Raw genomic sequence first — 24,565 nt, 5'->3', positions numbered from 1 at the left:
GCGGCCCCCTGAAAGGCTGGGACCCTGGGCCAGAGCCCACTTTGTCCATGCCTTAAAACTTCTCTGATCGTTTAATGATTTCTGCCTTTTGTGTGATACTTCTATAGCCGGGTGGGATCAGCCTGAGCAATGACATATCTCTAGACCAAGATTTCAGAGCAGTTGACAGCTCTGTGCCATTGTGGCCAGAATCTTGGGGGCCTTGAGCTGCAGCACCTTGGGCTGTAAAACAGGTGAATGCAAGCAAACATCCAAAGCGCCAAGAACTTTAGAAGGGTGCCTGTGATGCTGCACAAGTATTTTAATCTACTCATTTGTTACCCGTGCTGGCCACATAAGACAACAAATTTACTGGAGATGGCGAAAGTACAAAGCCTCGCAAAAGAAGCACTCAAAAAGCAGCAGATGCTACAGTACACCAGTGGGATTTTGGAAGAGAACCCTAAACAAAGCAAGATTAGTCCACACAGACCCACATTCTGGGTCCACAAGGGGTTCAAAGGCTGGCTCCCACCCCAGATTCTCCCAAGTATATTACCCGATGCACGAACCGTGAACCAGGACCATGAACTGTAAACAAAATATCAGACTGGATAACCCAGTGCAGTAACCATATAAATCAATCAATCAATCAATCAATCATAGGCATTTGTAAAGCGCACTACTCACCCGGAGGGTCTCAAGGCGCTAGGGGGGGGGGGGTCCGCTACTGCTCGAACAACCAGGTCTTGAGCTTCTTCCTGAAGGAGAGGTGGTCTTGGGTCAGGCGTAGGTCGGTGGGGAGGGCGTTCCAAGTCTTGGCGGCCAGGTGGGAGAAGGATCTTCCTCCTGTTGTCGCTCTGTGGATGCGGGGGACGGCTGCGAGGGCGTGACTGGTGGAGCGGAGGTGTCGTTTGGGAGCGTAGAAGTTGAGGCGGCTGTTGAGGTAGGTCGGGCCTTGGTTGTGTAGGGCTTTGTGTGCGTGGGTGAGGAGCCGGAAGGTGATTCTTTTGTTGATCGGGAGCCAGTGCAGGTCTCTCAGGTGTCTGGAGATGTGAGTTCGTCTGTGGACGTCGAGGATGAGTCTCGCCGAGGCGTTCTGGATCCGCTGGAGTCTCTTCTGGAGCTTGGCGGTGGTACCGGCGTAGAGGGCGTTGCCGTAGTCCAGTCGACTGGTGACGAGGGCCTGGGTGACCGTTTTCCTGGTCTCGGTGGGGATCCACCGGAAGATCTTACGTAGCATGCGCAGGATGTTGAAACAGGACGAGGAGACGGCGTTGACTTGTCTGGTCATGGAGAGGGAGGAGTCCAGGATGAAGCCCAGGTTGCGTGCGTGGTCTGTCGGTTTGGGTGCGTTGCCCAGGGCGGGGGGCCACCAGGAGTCGTCCCAGGCGGAGGGTGAGGAGCCCAGGATGAGGACTTCCATCTTGTCTGTGTTCAGTTTCAGGCGGCTGGTCGTCATCCACTCGGCCACGTTTTTCATCCCTTCGTGTAGGTTGGCTCTGGCGGTGGCGGGGTCGTTGGTCAGGGAGAGGATCAGCTGGGTGTCATCGGCGTAGGAGATGATGTTCAGGTTGTGTTGGCGTGCGATGGCCGCAAGGGGGCTCATGTAGACATTGAAGAGGGTGGGGCTGAGCGAGGAGCCCTGAGGGACGCCGCAGATGACTTCCGTGGCTTCTGATCTGAACGGGGGCAGGCGGACTCTCTGTGTCCTTCCGGTGAGGAAGGAGATGATCCATTCCAGTGCCTTCTCCTCGATCCCGACGTTGCTGAGGCGCTGCACTAGGGTGCGGTGGCAGACAGTGTCGAATGCCGCGGAGAGGTCCAGGAGGATGAGGGCCGCTGTTTCTCCGTTGTCCAGCAGGGTTCGGATGTCGTCGGTGGCAGCGATGAGGGCGGTCTCGGTGCTGTGGTTGGCCCGGAAGCTTGACTGGGAAGGGTCGAGGGAACCAGTCGTCTCGAGGAAGGCTGCCAGTTGCTTGTTGATGGTCTTCTCGATGACTTTGGCTGGAAACGGGAGGAGCGAGATGGGGCGGTAGTTCTTGAGTTCGGTGGGGTCCGCCGTTGGTTTCTTTAGTAGAGCGCTGAGTTCGGCGTGCTTCCAGCTCTCAGGGAAGGTGGCGGTGTCGAGGGAGGTGTTGATGATGTCCCGCAGGTGGGGTGCGATGACAGCGTCGGCCTTGTTGAAGATGTGGTGAGGGCAGGGGTCGGTTGGGGATCCGGAGTGGATGGAGTTCATCGTGCTGATGGTGTCTTCGAGGTTGATCGGTGTCCAGGCGTTGAGGGTGGTGGTGGGGGGCGTTGGTTTGGTCGTGGGGAGCGTTGGTTGTGTTCTGAAGCTGTTGTGTATGTCAGCGATCTTGTTGTGGAAGTAGGAGGCGAGGGAGTTGCAGAGGTCTTGCGATGGGGTGATGTCGTTGGTTCCGGCGTTGGGGTTGGAGAGCTCTCTGACGATGTTGAAGAGTTCCTTGCTGTTGTGTGCGTTGTTGTCCAACCGGTCCTTGAATGCTGTTTTCTTGGTGGCGTGGATCAGTTGATGGTGCCTTCGGGTGGCGAGCTTGAGGGTAGTCATGTTGTCCGGCGTTGGGTCTCTTCTCCAGGCTTTCTCGAGGGCTCGGCAGTTCTTCTTGGAGCTCTTGAGTTCGTCGGTGAACCACGGGGCCTTCTTGCTTCCGGGTCTGCTGGGTGGGGTCCTCAGAGGGGCGAGCTCGTCCGCGCAGGTGGAGATCCATTTCGTGAGGTTGTCGGCGGCTTGGCTGGGGTTCGGTGAGCTGGCGGGAGGGTGCTGGCTCAGGGATGCGGTGAGTTGTTCGGCTGTGATCTTGTTCCAGCTTCTTCGTGCAGCCTGTTGCTGGTGGTGGTGAACCGTGGTTCTTTTGAAGGTGAAGTGGATGCAGCTGTGGTCCGTCCAGTGGAGTCCAGTGGCGTGGCTGAAGGAGATGTCTTTGCTGGACGAGAAGATAGCGTCGAGTGTGTGTCCGGCGAGGTGGGTGGGGGTGGTCACCAGCTGCTTGAGTCTGAGGGTGGCGAGGTTGTCAAGCAGGGTGGTGGTGTTGCAGTCGTTGTTGTTCTCCAGGTGGAAGTTGATGTCCCCGAGGAGGATGTAGTCGGCAGAGGGGAGGGCGTGCGAGCTGATGAAGTCGGCGATGTCTTCGCTGAATTGAGTGCGTGGTCCCGGGGGTCGGTAGATCAGGGTGCCTCTGAGGGTGGTCTTGGGGTCGGTGTGGATCTGGAAGTGCAGGTGTTCGGCGGTTGTCAGGGTGTTGTCGGCGTTGGTCGAGATACGGATGGTGTCCCTGTGGATGATGGCGATGCCTCCTCCAGTCTGGTTGTCGCGGTCTCTCCGGATGATCTTGTAGCCCTCTGGGATGGCGATGGCGATGTCGGGAGCTGAGGAGTCGTTCATCCAGGTTTCCGTGAGGAAGGCAACGTCAGGAGCTGTGGTGTCGAGGAGGTTCCAGAGTTGAACGGCGTGTCTGTGGACGGAGCGGGTGTTGAGCAGGATGCACTTGAGGTGGTTGCTGCTGGTGTTTGGGTTGGCGGGTGCTGGTGTGGGGCAGGTCCGGATGCAGGTGAACTTGCAGGTGAGGCAGCTGAAGGGTCCGTGGGTGCGTCTCGGAGTGGCTCGGTAGCACCCGGGGGTTCGGCCGGTGTTGAGTGCGTTGAGGGTGGTGGCCTCGTACGTCCGGCGGGTGGGCTGGGGTCTGCTGGGGCCAGGGGTCCTGGCACTGGGCGCGGTCCAGGTGCGGACGGGCGTAGACGGGCTTACCTTTGGTGCACCTTCGGCGCTCATTCGGTGCTCCCGCTGCACGCGTCCGCTGCGCGGTCGCTCTGGGGGCGTCATAAGAGGGGAGCCGGGAGGGAGGGTCTGCGTGGAGGCGGGGAGCGCGGGATCCAATCGGCGGGCGGGGGGGCGGGGTCTCGTGGGAAGCGGCGGGAACCTGGGGGCTCGGTGGCGGCTGGGGCGGCGCTTGGCGGCCCTGTGGCGGCTGGGGCGGCGCTCGGCGGCCCTGTGGCGGCTCAGGCGGCAGGCGGCAACAGGAGGCCCAGCAGGTAAGGAGCAGGCAGGAGGTGTGGGGGCGACGAGGCCGAGGGCTCAGTGGTCACACCTGGGACGGGGGAGAGGGTCCCCTTAAGAGGGGAGCCGGGAGGGAGGGTCTGCGTGGAGGCGGGGAGCGCGGGATCCAATCGGCGGGCGGGGTCTCGTGGGAAGCGGCGGGAACCTGGGGGCTCGGTGGCGGCTGGGGCGGCGCTTGGCGGCCCTGTGGCGGCTGGGGCGGCGCTCGGCGGCCCTGTGGCGGCTCAGGCGGCAGGCGGCAGCAGGAGGCCCAGCAGGTAAGGAGCAGGCGGGAGGTGTGGGGGCGACCATGGATTATGATTATATGAAATACCACAAAAATACTTGCACGATTGCTCAAAGCTGCGCCCATATTGGAGAACCGTTAAGTACAAGATTGTTTCAACCTATTATAAACTTATTTTGACTTGTACTTATGTTCTTTGTCTTTTCACTTACTCATATGCTGTTGCATGACCTCCTCTGATGTGTCTGTAAAATGTATATTTTGTCCCGAATTTTTGTCCTGAATTTTGACCTTCTGTCCTGAATTTGGACCCTTTGTCCTGAATGTTTACACTCACGGTACTGAATTTGCACCCATGCCTGTTGGTCACCCTAAGACAGCAAAGCCCGAAGCGAGCTGAGCCTGCCCCCAAGCTTAGCTTGCTGCAAACAATGCGGTCGCGCGCTGTCAGCTAAGACCTTTGCTCAGTGTTGTGCTAATTAGCAGCGCTCTGGCCGCTTGCTGAGGAGGCGCAATATATGCGTGACAATGCATTTCAGGGCTGTGATGCGTATCACGCACTGAAATGCGTTAGTCTAATGCCAGATACTTGGCAGGGCTGCAGGCATACCTGACAATAGACATCTGTCTTTGAATGAAGAGCTAATCTGACAAGATAAAAGCACAGTTTAAGGCATCTGTATTACTCATTTACCGTCGGAACTCCAGCATTGTTATTTTCGGGTGCTGCATCACCCCCGGACCTCTCTTTTTAGTGCCCATGATGACAGTTTCATCCAAGCATGAGAAGCATTCACATATATAAATGTATGGTCAAGAACATTATCGTTACACGTGTACGTACCATAAAAAGTAACGTTTCCAATGTAGGTATAATGTCCCCTCTGTAGCATGATTGTAAATACAGTCCACATGAAAATGCATTTTTGTTTTTTAAAGTTTCTGCAGAATATTCAAGAGATGTTGTACCTCCTTGTCCTCGTCTGTGCGAGCAGTGACTTGCTTGGCCTTGAGTAACCACCTGATTGCTTTTTCTTTGTTCCTTAACTTCAGAAAGGTCTTTCCTAAAAACAGTAGGTTCTTGCTATAAAAGTCTGGAGAAACTGTGAAAACACGAAAAGAGAGGGAGGTGAACATTGCATGGGCTAGTTCAGTTTGCAACAAGCACCCCTTAAATGTGCAATCACTGTAAAAAGCATTTAAATCTGTCACATTGCACCGCATTTAAGTTTTGAGCAATAATAGGTGGGGACGCAATCTGCTGAGTAGTGTCAGTCGCCGGGACACTGTAGTTGGGGAGACAGACGTGAAAGAAAAGAGAATGTTGCTAGAAGATACACAGTTCTGTCTGGGCGTAATTAGCCTGGCGTAACATCACAAGATGAAGGCACATGGTTTCCCAAATGGCCCGCTGCCCTCTGTCGTTCTCGTCCAATTCCTTTAAGTATGAGGAGATAACTGCTACTCCAATGCCAAAGCAAAACTCCCCCCTTGGGGTACGGAACACACAGCCTCATCACCCCAGAACTGCTCTTTTGTAATGGTTTACCAACTGGTGTGTGGAAGACCACGCTTCCCCCTTTCAATCATGTCCATAATGTGAGAACCTCATGCCACCCTCGAGACAGCATGGGCATTGCTACCCAGGTGCCAACAACGTCACTCTACTGAACCACACTTGTGACCACTCTAGGAAGTGCTTGTATCCAAGAAGAAGACCTCAGACTGCCCTGCGGACTGGGCTGTCCACACACAATGCCATGCCAAACTGCGATGCAACACTCAAGGGACAGTTCTGGATTCTAGATAACAAAGTAATCACAGTAAATCAAGAAAGTATAAAAACTAAAAGTTAATAAGCACCGCACATGACCAGCATCTGTTGAGCAACTAACATGGGTATTTATTTATTGGTGGAGATCGTCGCATTTACAACATATATAGCGATGCCTCATGGTTTATAAGTACATTGCTGGGCATGATGAGGTAGACAACACAGATCTAACATATGTTTTGTGAGAGCACAAACATAAAAACAGAAAGCACTGGCCCTAAGACACATTTTATTCAGCTTGCAGTGGGTCTCCTAAAAGAGGAATCCCTGTCAAAAGTGAAGATGCGGAGGGCATGACCTGATCAGCCACACACCTGAGGGTATCCCGCTCAGCCCTGTGACCTGATGTAGGGACCAACGTGCAGCACAAAATCAGATGTGATGTACCAGGGGGATGGCTTGATCTGTTATGCACTATGGGCTTCCACTTGCAAAGTCCTGGGGAGCCTCTCCTGAGTGTGAGACATTTCCAAGGTTCATTATTCATTTGGGGCACTCAGTACAGACGACGCATCAAGACACATGAAGAGGCAGAGCGCTGTGTTTGGAGGAGTGCAGCAACCTTCCTGAATGACTTCCTGACCTGCACTTCTTAACTGCCTGGCAGAGGAGCCTTCTTTCCGAGAAGCAAGTGGTGGAGAGGGTAGCAAGTGAGGCAGAGCACAAAAAGGGACCCCTATGTTTTGGGTGCTAACACCATGCGCGAGGAAACAAATGGGTAAAGGAGAGATAGTGCATGCAGGCTTCTCCAGCAGAGAGCATCTTAAGAACAATGCCTTAAATAGGAAGGATTACTGAATAATTCATTAATATCAGTTGAGGCTTCACGCTTTAGAGGTGATTTTGCTTTGAGGATCAAGTTTGTATGGCAATGAGGTTGACTATCGGCTGTGAAACCAATAAGAGTGTACCAGCATCTCAAATGCAGGTGAAGATGGAAACATAGGACTACTGCTACTTTGATGCTCAAAGGACCCCTCTGGCGAATACGATCCATTTGTGCACAACTTCGGAGGGTGGGACCCCCACAGACAGAACCATCTACAGCAACTACTGTTTGAAAGTGGTCGAGTCCCACTGCAGAGGTCTCATTCCTAGGCTATCTATGAAGCTCTAATAAAAAGGGTTAATGTTAACACATACTACGCCTCTGAGGGAACCCAACCTGACCTCATGTTGATGGGGAAGTCAACCCAAGAAGAGAAAATGATCCTGTCATTAATGAAATAGGCACAATGTCACTCACAAAGAAGAACTAGTCTCCACTCTACAGCCTGTCAAATAAGATTTGAGCAAATAAATAAAAACAGACATGGCAAAGAACATTCAGGCTCAAAAGACGGATTTGTGTTTTCAAACTCTTCACCCACAGATCTGCAACTGACTCAATCAGAATGGAATGGTTAATGTTTCAGGATTGGTTGAAAGTTAAGAAGGGATTATTGCTTTATGTAAAACTACTTTTTATTGCCTAGATGACCAAGTATATTCCCCTTGTCGAAATGTGAGAACAAGGAAAATCTCTGTGGGTGGAGCCACATCAGAGGCTTACAGGAGGGTGTGGGGAGCACAGATCTCAAATTCTTTCTGGTTAGTTTCTTCTCGGCTATCCTAGGGGGCGCTCACAAAGCAGTCCGCTTATACAGAGTGGGCGAGATTGGTAATCATTCCCAACAAAAGACAAGAGATATATTGGCAAACTACTAAAGCTTAAAGGAGACAGAGGAATTCCATAAGGACGTATGATTCAGAGACACTAACTCATTCCAAAATTAGAGCGCTATCTATTGCAGAACAGTATGAACTCTAGAGATGTCAGCATAGTAGGTTCATTACTGACAAGAGGAGGGCAGAAAATATACAACTGCTCTGGACGTTCCCATTCATTATCTCATTTGAACACCAAAACAAACTTGTCTAAGGAGGAAATAGCACTCCTGCTGAGAGTCCAACTAAAGTCGAACTCAAAAAGCAAGAGCAACTCTGCAAGCAATCAGCCAGAAAAAGGTCACTAAGGAGAGTCACCAAAATAAATGGAAGAAGCCAACAACCCAATGTAGGAGAGGTGTCCAGAAAAACAACCAAGAAAGAAGTAGAGATATGATACACTACAATGGTCCCCACAAGTACCCTTGTTTGGTTGTAAAAGATATGCAGGTGATCAAGTGAACACTATCACTGAGATGCTCCCTGGGGTCAATTTTTGGCTGCCTTGGCCATTGCAGCTTTTCTCTTTTCATTGAGATGGTACAGTTCTACATTAACTCATGTGTTCTGGAAAGCTGGGCTGGTGAAGGCAGGGAAGAGAACTTACCTCTCTTACACACCAACTTCCAATCCGGAGGATCCCGGTCCATTTTCACAGGTGTAGGGATTTTACATCTGAACAGTCATCCAGTATGGAAGAAGATCTGAATGGTATGGAGAAACCGTGTGCGTGGGCTTGCCCTAAACAAGATGGATAGCGTTTTAGTGAAGTTCCTGCACTAACTTGGTGATATCCCCTTCCATCCTTCACGAAAATCAGTACACCAACACCACCAGAGCCAGCCGGAGGTGCGCCTGGGTCCCGCGAATGCAGTGGGTCCCTTAACTCCAATTGTACGGGCCGCTAAGTAGCGTCAACCACTCAAGACAGGTGCGGCCCATGCCGGCGTTCAAAGCGCGAGGGAGGTTGCGCCTTGGACTTGGGCACGCTCTGAGAAGCTGAGCGGAAAATGACAGAGGTGGAGCAGGACTGCCGCTTGAGTTACCTGCACAAGTTCTGCACGTTCACTTGATGTGAATGGGGCACAAGCTGCCCGGACTTGCCTACTGTAGCCTTGCCACATGGAGCTGCAGCTGGGCAGAAGAGACGAAACTGGGCCTTATGGCCCCAGGGCATTTGGAATATTGTTTGGGTGACACCGGAGCCGTGATCCCCCATCGACAAGGAAATGGGGGTCTTCAGGGCCTCTTCATTCTAGCGCTATACCATCCCAAGGTGCCCTCCATAGAGGCGCATACTGCCCCAATCCCAGTGGCTGTACTTAGAGACATAATTATGGGCACTGCCCCGGCAGAATACTGCGCTTTGGTGAGAGAGGCCTGAGGCTTGTCACAGCATTGTGATTGGTTCTGGTGGACTGCTCCTCCCTAATTAGCCCACCATGGGTAAAGACAAAGCGCCAAAGAGAATCCAACAAAATAAACTGGATAAATATGCCTTCATCAAGATTTCAGCGAGGGAGCACTGCAGGGGGCCAGGACCCTCTGATGCCCAACCCTCTGTAGACCCGAGGATCGAGTGGGAAACCTACACTAATAGATCTGCTGAAAGTAGTTCGCAATACTAAAAGTTACACGGAATGGAAGACTGATGGAGTCTTGTGGATATGGTCCTCATGCGCAAAGATCTAAGATAGGTCAGTGATAGAGTGAGGTCAGCGGAAACAACCATAGCCACTTTGAAGGATGATGTTTTCACACTCAAATCAGCAATTTCTATGCTTAGGAAAGAGACCACCATACTACAAGCCCAGATGAAAGATGCAGAAGGGTGAGTCTGTTGTAACAATCTACGTATCATGGGGGTGCCAGAGAGAGTGCAGGTTCCTAGCGTTGATAGTTGTGGAAGACGTAATCATGAAACATCTCAAACTGAGGGGGCTCCCCAAGTTCTTCTCAGTGGAGCAAGGTCACTGGGCCCTAATTCCCCCTCTAAGACCTAGAAAACACCACGAATAATCATACTTACTTATTTCTGCCTACTCCACCTCCTGGGGTATCAGCCATTAACCAGCATGCTCCAGCCATCTCTGTCCCGGGCTTTTCTTTCAATATGACTCCTGATGTAACTCATTTCCTTGAAGTCAGCCTCAGGGCCTCAGCACCAGGTGTTTCTTGGCGTTTCTCTTTCCCTTTTCTCTTGAGGGTTCCAGATTAGGGCTTGCCTGATGGTGTCTGATGAGGGACTGCGGAAGATGTTACCTATATAGCCCCAGAGTCTTTTCAGGATTTCTTCATGATCAGAGAGTTGGAAAGTCTGCTGCCATAGATCATTTTGCAGATGGTGTTTGGCCAGTGAATTTGGAGGACTTTACTCAGACAGGTGTTGATGATGGTCCGAACTTTCTTGATGGTGGTCATTGTTGTCTTCCAAGTTTCTGCTCAATACAGAATTACTGATTTTATGTTTGTTTAAAAAGACTGATCTTGGTTTGTAGCTTTAGATCCTTGCAGCTCCAGATCGTCTTTAGCTGAATGAAGGCAGCCCTTGCTTTGCCAATTGTTGCCTTGAAATAGGCATCTGTGTCATGCTGATTGTCCATGATACTATCAAGGTAGGTGAAGGCCTCAACCTCTTCCAGGTCATCACCTGCCAGGGTGACTGCAGTTGTGCTGGCCATCTTAGCCTTCAGAATCTTGGTCTTTCCCATGAGGATGCTGAGGCCAAGTGATGTTGAGGCCAAGTTGTGCTGGGGTGGCTGCCACTTTTTGGGTCTTCTCTTGTATCAGAAAATGGGTATGGAAGAGTAGGGCCAGGTTGTTTGCAAAGTCCAGGTCATCGAGTTGCATCCAAGGTATCCACTGGATCCCATTTTTTCTCTTTGCTGTGGAAGTCTTCATGATCCATTTTATGGCCAACAGGAAGAGAAGAGGCGAGAGCAAACAACCGTGGTGGACTCCAGTCCTCATTTGGAAGGCTTCTGTGAGTTGCCCTCCATGGACAATCTTGAATGTCATTCTCTTGTAAGAGTTCCTAATGACCCCTATAAGTTTATCTGGCACACCACTGTGGCGGAGGATTTTCCAAATGGTCTCTCTGTCCACATGGTCGAATGCCTTCTCATAGTCGATAAAGTTAACATAGAGGGAGGAGTTCCATTCCATTGACTGCTCAATGATGATGCAGTGTTGCAATCTGGTTTGTGCAGAATCTATCTTTGCGGAAACCTGCATACTTGTCTCGCAACTGAGCATCAACATGTCCTTCTGTTCAAGGTGACTTTGTTGAACACTTTGCCTGGGGTTGACAGAAGAGTTATCCTTCTGTAGTTTGGCACAGTTACTCAGGTCACCCTTCTTGTGGTTCTTGATGAGATATTCCTTCTTCCAGTTTTATGGCACCCTTTCCTCTTCCCAGATCCTTGCAAACGTGGGGTACAGCATGTCTTCTGATGTTTCAATGTCTACCTTTGGTGCCTCTGCAGAAACGTTGTCAGGTCCGGCTCCCTTCCCATTTTTCAGATGTTTGATCGCTTGACATATTTCTTCCTTGGTTGGTCTGCTGCAGTCGATAATCGATTGGCAACTGTCAATTGGCAAGTTTTTGTCCACTGGCAGTATGTATGGTGGAGGCTGAGGCACGGGCTGACTCAGCAGTTCTTCAATATGCTCCACCCATGTTCTATGTTGGGCTTTGTTACCCATGATTGTCTTTCCAGCTTTGTCTTAAACAGGTCTTTCTGGCTTGCTGCATCTGCAAGAGAGTTTCCTTGTTATGGCACACAGTTCTTTCAAATTTCCATGGCTTGCTGTTTCTTGGGCTTCTGTGGCAAGACCATCGATTAATCTTTCCTTATCCGCTCTCTCAAGCTTATCCTTGCTTCTTTATTGGATTTGGTGCATTCGCCTTGTGCTTTCGCCTTTCCTGCTCTTGCTGGGTTGGTGTTGACAGCAGCTTTCTCTTACGTTATCTCTTGAATTTCGGAGATTGTCTTGGTGGAGATTCATTCTTTATGCTGGTGTTTCTTGAGACCTAGTAGCCCCTGGCAGATTGATGTCACTGTTTCTTTGATCTTCTCCCACTGACTTTCTCCAATCTCGGTTGCCCGGTATTTCTTGCAGGACTTGAAACTTGTTACTAACGATGACTGAGTATTCATTCCGTTTTTGTGAATCTTTGAGGCGGGTAGTGTTACATGGCCAGCGTTGGTTTGTCAGTTTAATCCATGCTGTCTTCAGCTTAAGCTTTACCCTGGCCATGATAAGGTGATGGCCTGACGCCATGTCCGCTCCTCTGATCACTCACATCCAGCAGGGACCTCAAATTATGACATGGAATGTACGGGGCATGGCCAATTATCAGAAGAGAAGAAGGGTACTAGACTATTTGAAACAATATCGAGTGGCAATTGCATGCTTGCAGGAAACGCACTTATGCGGTGATGCGTTCCTATGTGTCAGGCGTCGATGGAGGAGCCAGATATATGCCACCTCCTACTCCGGATTCTCAAGGGGACACTTATTTGGGTGGCTCCCAGGGTCCCTTTCCAACACATACACCATGTAATGGACCCCGAGAGGCGATATGTGATCATACAAGGGCAGTGGGAGGGGAAGGAGATGTGTCTAATTAATATCTATGCCACCAATTCTTGGGAGCTGAAGAGATATTATTAGGGGATTTTAATTGTGTCCTGGATGCACGCTTAGATAGACACCGACACAAAGAGAATATCAAACTTCGTTCAAACAAAGTATTATTAGAGACCCTCAACAGGTCGCAAGTCAGGGATGAGTGGAGAATGCGTAACCATCAGAAGCAGGTGGTCTCATTTCACACCCTGGCAACAAACATATTCAGCCGTCTGGATTACTGCTGTATCTCAAGGGATTGGCCCCAGGAGTGAGAGGGATTGCATATTTACCCTGATGTCTCTTGGACCATTCTCCTCTCCTCTTGAGCCTTACTGAGGGAGTGGGACAACCGGTGATACCGCTATGGCACGTCTGGGCAGAAGCGTTGCTAGATTCCCTTTTTGTTGCTGCCCTTATGGAGGCCCTATCCCATTACTTTGATAATAATTGGGTAACAGCGTCCAGGAGGGCGATGGAATGGGAGGCTATGAAGTTTGTGATTAGAGGGGTAGCCATGAAGACCTTCCATGGGGTTAGGCAGCAACTGGAACGAGACATTCACATACAGGAACAGAGGTTATGTACCTCGGAAGCGGCACTACAAAGAGATCCACAGGCCTTAGAGGAATGGCAGGAGACACGCGAAGCACTCATGAGTAGGTTGGAAAAACATAAATACATAGCGTACCGGCAACACCGCCACATGGAATGAGATAAGTCTGGGGCCCTATTAGCAAGATTGATTAAGTCTGAATCCACTCCCCTCCCAATATTACAATTACAAGACAGGAATGGGGATCCGACGTTGCGAGATGCTTCCGCTCGATGTGATGCTGCAGCGGCAACACCTCTTTACGCGATGCGACGACAACAGCTCCGACGGCGGCACGCTCCTCCGTGGATGCGAGGCGCTTTTCTTGATGCGGTGCAATGCGACAACTACGATGGTTGCTATGGCTACACGCTTCTTCCTCGATGCAAGACTCTTCTCTTGATGCGGTGCAATGCGTCAGCTATGATGGCTGCGATGGTGACACGCTTCTTCGGCGTTGCGAGACACTTCCTGGATGATGCGAGACGCTTCCGCTCAATGCGATGCTGCAGCGGCGACACACTTTACGCGATGCGTCGACAGCAGCTCCGACGGCAGCAAGCTTCTCCTTCTTGAGTTGCGCTTCCAGCTCCTTGCGACACGCAGTCCCTCAGAAGGCCCAACACAGCAGCAGGCACTTCCAAAGAACTCTGGGGAGCTGGGGGGTGAAGTCTGTTGTTCCTGAAACTTCGGCAGATGGCAAGCTCTTTTCCAAGCCCTTGGAGATCCTTCACAAGTTGAGCAAAAGTACACACAAAGTTCCTTTCTCCTCTCTTTGGCAGTAGACAGCCCCTGCAGGCCAATCCCCCAGTTTCAGGGATAGTCTCTCCTCAGTTTCTTCTTGGTTCCTCTCCTGAGCAGAGTTTCTTCTTGTTTCCCAAAGTGATCTAAATTCTTGGGAACAGGGTCCCAATACTTATACCCCAAAATCCTTTGTCCTCTGAGGGCAGAGGGGCCTTTGCCTTGTTCAAACCGGTTCTGGTCAGTCCTGGATCACTCTGTTTACATGACTCCTTCTTTCCTGACAGTGTAGGCCAGGGCCATCAAACGCACCACAGGGGGTGGAGCCAGCCCTGTGGAGGGAAAGCACAGCCCTATTCAGGTCCCAGGTGCAACTCCTCCCACCCTTCTACATGGAGATCTCTCTATTCAGCCCTGTGCTGACTCACCCTGTCTCTGGGAATTTCCCAGCCCCCTGGAATTCAAACTCCAGACAAGGAATACACAGCCTAGCAGAGGCAGGTTTGAATGGTTAGACAAGAAAATGCCTACTTTCTAAAAGTGGCATTTTCAAACACAATGTTAAAACCAACTTCACTAAAAGATGTATTTTATCATTCTGAGTTCAGGCATACTAAATTCGAATTTCTACCATGTTCTCTGAGTCAGTTAGGATTATAAGATGTAATAATCAAACTGCCCATTCTGGCCTATGGAGAACAGGTAGCCTTGCAATAGTGAAAAACGAAAATGGCTGTAATTCACTATTATAACATGCCCCACACACCAGGGCATGTCCTACCTTATACTTACAATGCACCCTGCCATTGGGCCTACCAAAGGGGTGTCTGATATGAAGAAAAGGGAAGGTTTAGGGACTGGCAAGTGGGTGCACTTGCCCAGTCAGCATGGCAGTACTACACTTCACACAGGCTCTGCAATGGCAAGCCTTAGACACACTTTTACAGGCTGCTTCTGTAGGTGGCACAACCAGTGCTGCAAGCCCACCAGCAGCAATTGGATTTACAAGCCCTGGGCACTCCTGGTGCACTGTACTAGGGTCTGACAAGTAAACCAAACCAGCCAATCATGGAATCACTAATTCATACATCAATTTACAATAGGGAGAGCATATGCACTTTAGCACTGATCAGCAGTGGTAAAGTGCCCAGAGTCATAAAACAGCCAACAACAGGTCAGAAAAAATATAGGAGGAAGGCAAAAAGTTCAGGGAGGACCCTGCAAATAGGGCCAAGTCCAACACAATGCATCAAAACCGCCAAGTGCCCAGGCAGTGATGGCTTCCTGGATTAATTTTATCAGAGATTTGCACCACTTCTAGCGGATAAATTGTTATAACTATATAATGAGGCAAGAGAGGGTCAATCTATGCCAAAGTCCATGCAAGAAGCGTTAGTTTCTATGATTTTAAAACCAGATTAAAATCCAATACTGCCCGGATCCTATAGGCTGATCTCACTCCTGAACTTAGATAATAAATGATTGAGTGGGATTCTAGCAGCCAGGTTACTACCCGACATGCGCCGCTTGGTTCACCAGGATCAGGTTGGGTTTATACCCAGGAGGAACATTACTCATGGCTGGCACATATTTGGTATGCCCAGATATTACAGGCGGAAGACTGCGCTCTCGCAATGCTGTACACTGAGCAGTCATTCGACTCGGTGGAGTGGGAATACATATTGGCGGTCCTCTGGAAAATAAGGATGCAATCTGGGTTTCTCCAGTGGGTTGAGATGTCATATACGAACCCGACGGCCCGAGTGGGACTTAGGGGAGCGGTATCCGACAAATCAGCCTGACCAGGGGAACGAGACAGGGATGCCGCCTGTTGCCACTCCTGTTTGCAGCGGCGATGGAGCCCTTGTCGATAACGTTAAGAAAAAATATGGAGTGCTAGGGGATCCCTTTGGGAGATACTATACATGTAATTTCCCTATATGCAGACATATGTTAGTTTACCTAAGACACCTAACTCATGCGATGCCAGTACTCTTGAATGAGTTGGAAAAATATGGAGTGTTCTCCGGTCTCCGTATAAACATCAGGAAGTCAAAAATAATCCCAATCGGGAGACTGACACAGGTGTCAACCGAGGCCCACCCAGAGGTAGGTCTACCATGGAAAATAGAGGGTATACAGTATTTGGAAGTTCAATTGTGGCACTCACCCCCACAATTCTTGGAGCATAATACAGGGAGAGTTGTAGAAGGAATCCAAGGGTCAATGGAATTCTGGAAGGCCTTGCCTCTTTCCTTGATGGTAAAAGTGGCAATCATAAAAATGATATTACCCCGATGCCTTTACTCCCTACAAAATTCCTTTTATGAAATTCAAAAGTCCTATTTTACGTTTTTAGACTGTTTAATGGTAGAACTGCTCTGGGGCAACAAAGGTAAGCGGGTTAGGCTCGGGACTCTCCAATGGAAATGAGTAGATGGAGGATTGGAGATCCCTTGTATGAACCTTTATCACATGGCGGCACAATTGCAACACGTGGTCCACTGGTTGGAGGTGAATACTAAGTGGGAAAAGAGACTACTGGCAGGCACACATGGGAGAGACCCCCCATCGAGTTACTTATGATGGGGGCTGCGATCCCGAAAGAATACCCTTACATAATTAGACATGTGGTAAGAGTGTGGGAGGACACAGTTAGGAGAGTAATCTGCAGAACTCCCTATTCCCCAGATATACCATTATGGGTTATAAGATCATTTAAAAAAATCGCAGACTCCATGTCCGTCCAACGTTGGAAGGATGGCGGATGCCATACAATGGGGGATCTGTATAGTAATGGCTGATTTCTGACAACTTTTGAATTGGGAGCGGGACAATTCCTGCAGTATAGGAAAATTGTAGCGGTGGACCGGGAAGTATGGACCGCCTTCCCGGAGGAGCCCCATAGGACAGCCGTGCTCACGACGCTGTTGTCTATGGCTGGAGAGCGCCGCTTAGGTTCCCATATCTATAGAGCCCTTCGAGATGATATGCCATTAACAACCCTTTCAGCACAGACGAGGTGGAAGGGGGACTCGAAGGAGCCCATATCGGAATGGGACTGGGCAAGAGTACATGAGGGGGTACAAGAAGTGAGTTCCAATGCATGTTTTAAATTAATTCAATATATCACAGTACACCAAGTATATTTACCCCAATGCATATAAAGTAAAATATATCGGGAACAATCCGATGCTTGCCCTAGATGTGGTGAATCGATGGCTTGCTTCGCCCATATGGTGTGGGCGTGCCGGAGCTTGGGTCACTTCTGGGAGGGAGTACTAGAGAAAATATATAAGGCTACAGGATGGTCCATTCCTAGGACAATACGTTCAGTCCTGCTGGATCTAATTTCCAGTCCTAAACAGAAAAAGCACAGCAGAAATTTTCCTGGGGCTGGTTCTAGCAAAAAGGAGAGTGGCAAACTCATGGCTAAGCCCAACCCCACAACTTATAAGTAATTGGATAAGAGATTTGAATGAATGGGTGACAGCAGAATTTATTCAAATGAAAAAAATCAGGAACAATGAAAACCCCGAAGATGACGTACAGGCATGGTCCACGATGATTGCGGACCTGAGAGAACCTCAAAGTGAGGAGGTAGAAGAGGGGGACAATACATAACAAAACCCAGGCAATGAAGGGGTGGGGGCGGGAAATTCTGAAGTCGGATAAAATGTACTGCATTCAGGATGATGGTTATCGAGATTAAGAACAAAGCGCAAATAAAGGACTCAGTACGTGAAGGGGTCAGGTGAGGGGGGGGGGGAGTCACATTTTGATATGACTGGCACAGAAGTTAGAATTGTGTTACATTGAGAATCTGAATCCTGATAAGAAAGTGTACTGCTATTATTATATATTATATGTGAAACGCAGTATTGGATTAATCAATGAAATGCCAATAAAGATGGTTTGAAAAAAAGAATAGAGTAGGGACCTCCAGAACCTCTTGGCAATGCAGGCATGGTCGATCTGATTATCTGTTGAATGGTCTGGTGACAACCACATTACCTTGTGTATTCTTTCGTGTGGGAATACATTACCGCCCATCATCAGACTGTTCAAGGCACAGAAATCTACAAGCTTTTCACCATTGTCAGTCATTCCACCAAGGCCATGGTTACCCATGACTTCTATGTGCCCAGTGTTGTCGCTTTAAATCTTGGCATTGAGGTCCCCCATCAGTATGATGATGTCTCTCAAGGCATTTCTATAGGATGAACTGGAGTCTGTTGTAAAACTGTTCTTTTTCCTCTTCTTTGCTGTCATTTGTAGGTGCATAACACTGTATAACATTTATGTTGATCCTCTTTTCTTTGTGCGAAGGTCGCTGTGATGATTTTGGGACCGGGGGCTTCTCATCCAATCCAATCCAATGTTGGTTTTTTGCATCTGTTCTACTCCCTGAATGTGTAGGTCGTTGTCTTTCTCGTGTCCAGAATACAGCAGCATTCCTCCAGGAGCCAGTATTTCCTGTTCAGACTGTGTCCATTTGTTTTCGCTGATGCCAAGCAGGGCAAGGTTGTAGTTTTTTCCATCTCTGCTACCACTTGGGCTGTCTTGACTGTCTCATGCATAAATGTAAATGTAAATGTTTACATTTACATTTACATTCATGCATAGTCCTCACATTCCATGTCCCGATGGTGATGGTCTTGGTCAAAAGCAGATGGATTGGCTTTGTGGCTTCCAAGGATTTCTGTTTTTCACCACAAGGCATCATAGCTCTCTGTGAAAGAGATTCCTCTCTTCCTAAGGCCAGGATGTCTTCTGATTGACGTTTCTCTAGCCCACATTCTTGTACGTTGTAGGGTAGATATCCCCATCATAACCCTCTTCCTTTTGCAGCTGTGCAGATTATTCAATTTACAAGTCCATGACGTCATGCCACAGGCAGCCCGTCATGTAAGGGACCTGTGGTTTGAAAATTTCACTGTCTTTTTTCGTCCGGAATTCACCATGGCTTCTCAGAAGCAGTGATCCTCCTTTGATGAAGTCAAACGCTGCCTGCGGGAGCATGTGATCAAAATATATGATACACTTGCCTGCCAAGTTGCGAATTATAGTGGGTGGGAAAGCCTGGTATTTTTTGACACCGAAGAAAGTGTGGGACTGGCTCGGTGGCGGCAGGCAGTGATACACTGATCGCCTAAAAATGGACTGGATGCCAACCACTGTTGTGTAGTTCCTCACTTCCCAGAATAAACTGTGCATTTTTTGTGGCAAAATAAACATAGGGATGATGCCAGACTTATTCCGTGTATCTCCCACAGGATATGTCATCCTAGAGACCAGCTAGCCCACAGTGCCACCATATGCACCCCTAAACCTAGATAGGTAGCAAGCAGTTTTGGCAACCACAGAACAGGAGAACCTTGAGCTCTCCCAGGGATCGTGGTAAAAGATCAAGAACCCTTTCACTCAGTCAATCATGCTCTCTATCTCTCTGGGAAATATACAAGGAATACACTGTGGGGCATTTTCAATATTTATTGAACCAAAGTGATTCTTGTATAAAATATATGTGCTGCAATGATAAATAGACAGAAGCAGATGAAAGTGATGAGCAATATCAGGACAGTAAACCGAATGAAAAGTTCAGTTGTCTTGCTAAGAAAATATATATATGCAAGCATATGAAAACAATGAATTTGTAGATAAGTATGTATCAAGCGTACTCTAACTCTGCGTCCCCTAACCTAAATGCCTAGGTTGTATGTATATGTTCTGCCGAAATCCCCCATTGGATGATCAAAACCCATTGCCTGAATGGAAAGACTGTAGTTTGCCATTGCGGTCACGAATTGGACATCCCTCGCCGAGGAATCAGAAAGCAGCTGGGCTGAGAAGTTAGCGTGTGGTGACCTTGCAAAGCGCAGCAAGTGCTTCTCTGCAGCAAGCCGGAAATGCTTGTTTATTTATAACAGAAATCATCCTTGCCCTGGGCCAAGAATCTAGTCAGGCCGCCATTTTTTATGTGCTTTAGATAGCTGTGTTGCTGCATGGACAAAAACAAACAATCACACTTGCACAATGTATGTATAGACCTTGTACATGATGTTTAAGATATCATAATAGTGTTCTTGCAAAGTTGATTTTGTAAGCAAGTATAGTTTCATGAAAATTAATTCGAACTGTCATGGATGCAAACGTGCGTCAAAAGTCATTGTGTGAGAGTGAATGCAACTTAGGAAAAAAACAATGTGTATGTAAAATGGCAGTGTTTCCTTCTAGGTCTAACCGGGACACATGACACCTACTCTGCGTATATAAGTTGACTACAAAGCTATCTAAAATAAACTAGAAAGCTATGGCTAAAAAAAATCAATGGCATTTACAAATGTTAAATGCAACCCTAAAATCCATGTTCTAAAATCAAGCAAAAAGGCACTCATTCAATTTATAAGCAAAAAGCACAAAGAAAGACATTTGAAATAAAAGCAAAAATTAAAATCCAATTTTAAAATATTTAGGATGTAAAAAACAGGCCAAATCAAAAGTTCCTACCAAATGGAATAGCTGAATGTTTAGGTGTTCCAAATGGTACACTAAACATTTATCTTCCCGTGTCCGTAGGCGATGATCTCAGAAGCACACCTAGGTGCTCTCATCCAACCCACACAGCAGCTGCCGCGGGAGTGACTATAGCCATCAGTAGTCTTGCCAAACCAGACCCAAGATCCAATTCACCAGCAGCTAATGCATCCCAGGAAAGCTTGTTGAATGCAGCTAGAGGAATACGCAGTGAACAGCTGTACATATAGGCCTTTAAGGTGTCCATCAGTACATTTATGTCAGAAGGCATAACCTGTTGCGATCCCAGGCATAAATCCAAGGTACACTCGAAAGTGCACAACAGACAGTGTATGCAGTGAAGCCACACAGGTCGAAATGATAAGAACCAAAGCACATTCAGTTCTCGAAGCAAGAGTGTGCCAAAGCAATGCATTATGCACTCACGGCACAGCAGCACACATGGTAGTGCTGGCTCCATTTTATCTCTAAATTGGACATACGTTGCGGGGCAGAAAAATTAAAATCACAGTCCCGACAATAGGAACAGGACTGCCGGAAGACCTCTAAAGATGCTTCCAAGCATGGTGTGTATATTCGATGGAATGACTCTGAAAACTGCCTAGATGGTGGTTACCAAACCAGAGCCTATAGTTTTAAAAAGGCAAGCTATTCCCTTTGTACTAGACATGTTAAAATTACGGTGCACCAGCTCTCCAAAATGTGGAGGAAGTTAGTGCGAAGTAGCGCCTGTATCTTTGAAGAAGGAGCTGCAACCTGAAGATCAAACGTCTCCTTAGAAGAAGATCTTTTTGAACCAGTAAGACTTTCAGTTTACTCAGGGAATCAAAACACACATCGGTAAGGTTAATCAAAGGCCAAAGCATATCCTTCCTAACTGTACGGGCAGGTAGAAACAATACTTGTGTAATGAAAGAAAATGTCACCAGACAGGTAATATATGACGTTACACCGCGGTCTTCACACCGCGATACGTTTACAACGCAGGCATTACAACGCAAGTCATTACAACGACTTAGGAATAGTATGACTTTCTATTCCAACTCCAGCCTACGTAACAATAGGGAAGGTGTTGGAATAGTAAATGATACTATTCCTTAGTGTATAGCGCCATCCAGCGCAAGTCGTTGTAACAACTTGTGTTGTAATACCTGCGTTGTAAACAAATTGCGGTGTGAAGACCGCGATGTAACGGATGTCTCCCACAGACAGGCAACCCCCAGTTTCATTCCACAACAACCTTGACTGTTCATCATCAGGTAACTTCTGTTATAGAGCAATCTGTAATCCGGACATATCACGGCCGCTGGGGAACCTTTCAAGTAAGTTTGCCACTGAAGCATTACAGGCTCCCTGCAGCGAAACATCCTTGCATTAATGATCCACTTAAAGTATTTTCACAGTCTAAACCACAGTGAAAAACCTTGGTTTCCCTATTTCAACATCGAAATTTGAAAGGCAGTTCCCAATACATGTGCACAAACCCTTCCCCTAACGGTTCATTTCTGCCTACTTGATGGTGTTGCATACAGTACTGAGATTGAAATGTTGAAATTGGCAGGTTAATGTACCCATAGATTATCCAATCCACGGATGGTACTTTAGCAATGGGTAACTTCTCTAGTTTCTCTATGTGGATCATAGATTATTTTGCATCATTGCACGCCATGAGCATCAGCTGTTTTGTAAGATGGTATGAGATGAATAAGCTAGTGGTGTTCATATGTCGCCATGGCTTGTGGCCAGAAAGTAGTGTTTGTGATGTCCAGGATAATAGGATAATAGACCTAAGCTATGACTGCCTATGTTGTAATGTGTGTGAAAGTAGTGGCCAACGTTGAGTAGGTCACAATCAGGTTGCACAGCTGTATACACATAAGTACCTTAAAGTAGTACACTTCCACCAAAGTAATCAGTTGTTTATCCATTTTATTTTCTCCTTCATGTTCAACAATTTTCTTATTTTTATCCGTCACTGATTTAAACATGGTGTTTAAATCTGTGACGGATAATGGGTTAGTATCCTTGGGGGGTAGGCAAGCAGGATAGAGGTGATGAGAGGTCGATGGGGGTTAAGACAACTAGAGAGTCCGTTGATTTAGGGTGCATGGGTTAAGGTATATGTTTTTTTATGTTTTTTCGTTTTTTTAATAAAAAGCAAGTAATGTTCACCATTGGGTTTTTTTCAGGGGGTCATATGTAATGATTTGAAGTTCTTAGTTGAGAATGGTGAGATGTTTAAGGGAATGGAATTGGTTTTTACAGGCACTTGTAGTTGATACCGGATGGGACAGAATAAATAAGGGAAGTCAAGCCAATAACATTTGTTAATACCGCGGGGGTTGTAAATGTAATGTGACTCATACACGTATTTTTAACTTGTAGATACTCCTGATGAAGGTTTATTTCAAACCGAAATGCATTGAGTAGATGTGTATCGTATTGAGTGGAGGATTCGAAAAGAGTTCATGTATAGGCCTGGATGGGCAATACTAAGAACAGTAATACGCTAAAAGTTAATTCACGAATTTTACATCTTTTGACGTGATGAAAAATAAGAAAATTGTTGAACATGAAGGAGAAAATAAAATGGATAAACAACTGATTACTTTGGTGGAAGTGTACTACTTTAAGGTACTTATGTGTATACAGCTGTGCAACCTGATTGTGACCTACTCAACGTTGGCCACTACTTTCACATGGATAATGCTCAGGTGCGAAGGAACGGCGCACTTTTTCAGGTGCTGCACGCTAAATGGGAATAGAATGAAAGGAAATATGAACCATACAAGAAGGAACAGGGTGTGCTTCAGGATATCTTTGTCTATGTTGTAATGTGGACATGTCTTATTGAACAATGTCTGATTATCTATTGTTGATGAAACTATGTTTCCTAAAGAGCTTACCATAGAGGACAAGGTGGTCATACTGTTGTCAACCACTGTGAGAGCTTTCTCTAAATTGGCCACGTCAATTTCACACCGTTTTTCAGCAGCTTCCTGCTGAGAAACCTTCTATATCTCATTGTATATAGCATATAGGAAGCGTTTTTGACATGGCTTACATGGACCTAATAACAAGCCCTAGGGTTCCAGGTCATCAGATTAAAGGGACGTACTGTTTCACCTGGGAAAGTGTTGAAGTTCTTAGCTAATCAAGGCACAACTTCTCAACATTGTAAGGTGTCATCATCCCAGAGTTTTCAGACTGGATGTACCGCATGTCTGGGTTGTTTTGAATCACTCAATGTTATCTAGGAATCGTGTCTGACATCCGTTTGTGTCTAATGGCCAAACTAACCATCCCTTCCAATTGGGGTCTGAGGAATTGTATGTATCATTACGTAGCATGGTCTCCAATGTATCCTCACTGTATTTTGTAAACTGTTGCCAATTTTCAAAGCATGCAAATGTGAAAATTTATAGTGCGTTCAAATCTTGTATAATCCATGACATGTTTTTGCACACTTTTGTTCAGGGAAATAAGTTGTGGTATTAGGCATGCTGTAAACAAGGCCTCAGTTCCCTGGCCCTGCCAGTCTTTTGTGCCCCAAATAGATTTTACATCCGTCGTGTCCTTCCAAAAGTTGAAAACTTGTACTGACAGTTTGGAAAGAAAAAAAGCAGAATATATCATCTTTGTGTCAGTTATCATATTTTTCTCTGCAGGTGATGGTGCAAGACTATAATAATAAGAGGTTGGGTCAGATGTATCATAACCAGAAAAATAAGCAAATTTCTGCGCTAACGTTTTTGAACTACCCCGTGGTGGTGTCTGGCAATGTTCCAGTTGATTGTAATTGTAAACTGCACATGAAATACTTGATTTTTGTACAAAATGATGGCCATAATGTTGTAAACAAAATGTTTCATCATAATTGGATGTACCATCATACAATTCATCTGGAGAAAACACAGTAGAATGCTCTAGATCTTGTAGCATTTCATGCACTGTATCAATGTCCCAATCATCAGAAACAATACTAGGGGTAATGGTATTCAGACAAAATATCGAGTCAGTAATATCGACTGACACAATTATCGAGTTGGAAATATCGTGATACAGAAATATTGTGAGTAAGAATACTGTGGACAAGAATATCGATCTTAAGGTAAGTAATATTGATGTTAAAAATATTGTTGTTAATAATATCGATTTTTGATTATTATCTTAATTGTATGTTTTAAAATGTTTGTTTGAATATTGTTAGATTTTTAATATGGTTTGTAAATTAAA

At 47.2% G+C, this 24,565-nt stretch overlaps 1 protein-coding gene across 6 annotated transcripts in view; it reads right to left on the bottom strand.

The window, feature by feature from the left end:
- The window catches only part of RMDN1 (regulator of microtubule dynamics 1), a 505,792-nt gene that overhangs the window by 43,100 nt on the left and 438,127 nt on the right, over positions 1-24,565 (bottom strand). For 5 of the 6 annotated variants that reach the window (XM_085605328.1, XM_085605327.1, XM_085605331.1 and 2 more), the window contains one exon: positions 5,253-5,386. The exons of the other annotated variant lie outside the window; for it this stretch is intronic. In XM_085605328.1, coding sequence (XP_085461454.1) covers positions 5,253-5,386 — 134 coding nt within the window. The remainder of the gene's footprint in view (positions 1-5,252; positions 5,387-24,565) is intronic. 6 annotated transcript variants of the gene reach the window in all.

Source organism: Triturus cristatus, chromosome 5_1, assembly GCF_964204655.1.
Source record: "Triturus cristatus chromosome 5_1, aTriCri1.1, whole genome shotgun sequence".
Classification (NCBI taxonomy): Eukaryota; Metazoa; Chordata; class Amphibia; order Caudata; family Salamandridae; genus Triturus; species Triturus cristatus.
The sequence above is the reverse complement of the archived record's forward strand: the minus strand, read 5'-3'. Positions and strand labels throughout refer to the sequence as shown.